The sequence below is a fragment of the Penaeus monodon genome, chromosome 21 (genome assembly GCF_015228065.2).
Source record: "Penaeus monodon isolate SGIC_2016 chromosome 21, NSTDA_Pmon_1, whole genome shotgun sequence".
NCBI classification, from domain to species: domain Eukaryota; kingdom Metazoa; phylum Arthropoda; class Malacostraca; order Decapoda; family Penaeidae; genus Penaeus; species Penaeus monodon.
The window spans coordinates 12,649,312-12,650,334 of NC_051406.1; the positions used below are offsets into that span (position 1 = coordinate 12,649,312).

At 43.9% G+C, this 1,023-nt stretch overlaps 1 protein-coding gene across 1 annotated transcript in view; it reads left to right on the forward strand.

Moving 5' to 3' along the window:
- LOC119586239 (serine/arginine repetitive matrix protein 2-like) overlaps nucleotides 1-1,023 on the forward strand; it is a gene marked incomplete in the record, with an annotated part of 17,646 nt that overhangs the window by 4,710 nt on the left and 11,913 nt on the right. The window contains 1 exon segment of the mRNA XM_037934941.1: nucleotides 1-1,023. Coding sequence (XP_037790869.1) covers nucleotides 1-1,023 — 1,023 coding nt within the window.

The window sequence follows — 1,023 nt, forward strand, 5'->3', positions numbered from 1 at the left end:
TAAAGGGTAAAGAAGGGGATCGTGACAAAGAACTAGACAAGGATAGGAAATTGGAGCAAAAGTCTGATAGTGGAAAAGAGGACAAGTTAGATTCTGGAAGCCAGAAGGAGGAAGCAAAGAAAAGACCTAAAAGAGTGCCAAAGACATGGAGTGAATTCAAATCTGAGAACTTTGGCTTTGACCTCTTGAGACAAATCAGAAGGGAACAGCTTAGGAGACGCAGCAGATCTAGGAGTCGAGACAGGGACAGAAGGAGGTGGAGTCGCAGCACCAGCCGGGATAGAGGTAGAAGTGGCAAACATCAGGAGAAAGGGCCATTCTTAGAGGAATCAAGAATGTTATATACACTCAGGGCCAAGGGTTTGAATGGTTTAGATAAAGAGTACCAAGGCCATATGGTACAATACACTGTAACTAAACCATCTCTGTCATATTGCATCAATCCTTATAGATTCAAAGCACATTTTTTGACTCGGTTAGAAATCAAGAGAAGAGAATCATCTGACACTTGGGAGATCTTTGAGAGTTTTTGGGAAATGGAATCACAGTTTCAAAATGAAAATGTATCTCATGAAAAGGAACCATCCCGGGCCTGGTATCCTAAGTGCTGGGAGTTAGAGGTTCAAGAGAAAGTCAAAGAAACTGTGGAGGAGCAAGTACAAGAAGTTGCAATAGCTGCCACAAAGTCTCGTTGGGACTCAGACAATGAGGAAGGAGAGGAAGGCCAGCCGGCTCTAGAATGGAAGGAAAGTGTAGAGGAAAAGGTCCTGGAGTCTAATACAACTGCTCTCTGTGAAGACAAAGATGAGAGCTTGTCATCAGAGGTGTGTGGTGCTGATGAAAAAGTAGGGGAGCAAGCACAAGACTCGTGTACAATGCCCTTCTCAGTAGGGCTGAATGAAGAATATGAAGCATTTATGCAGATGTTGGATGGCAATGCTGTGTCCAAAGGGGATGGCAAAGTGGAAGACAAACTTCCTGTTGCTGATATCAAGGTTGAGGATGGTATCGACTCAACAACTG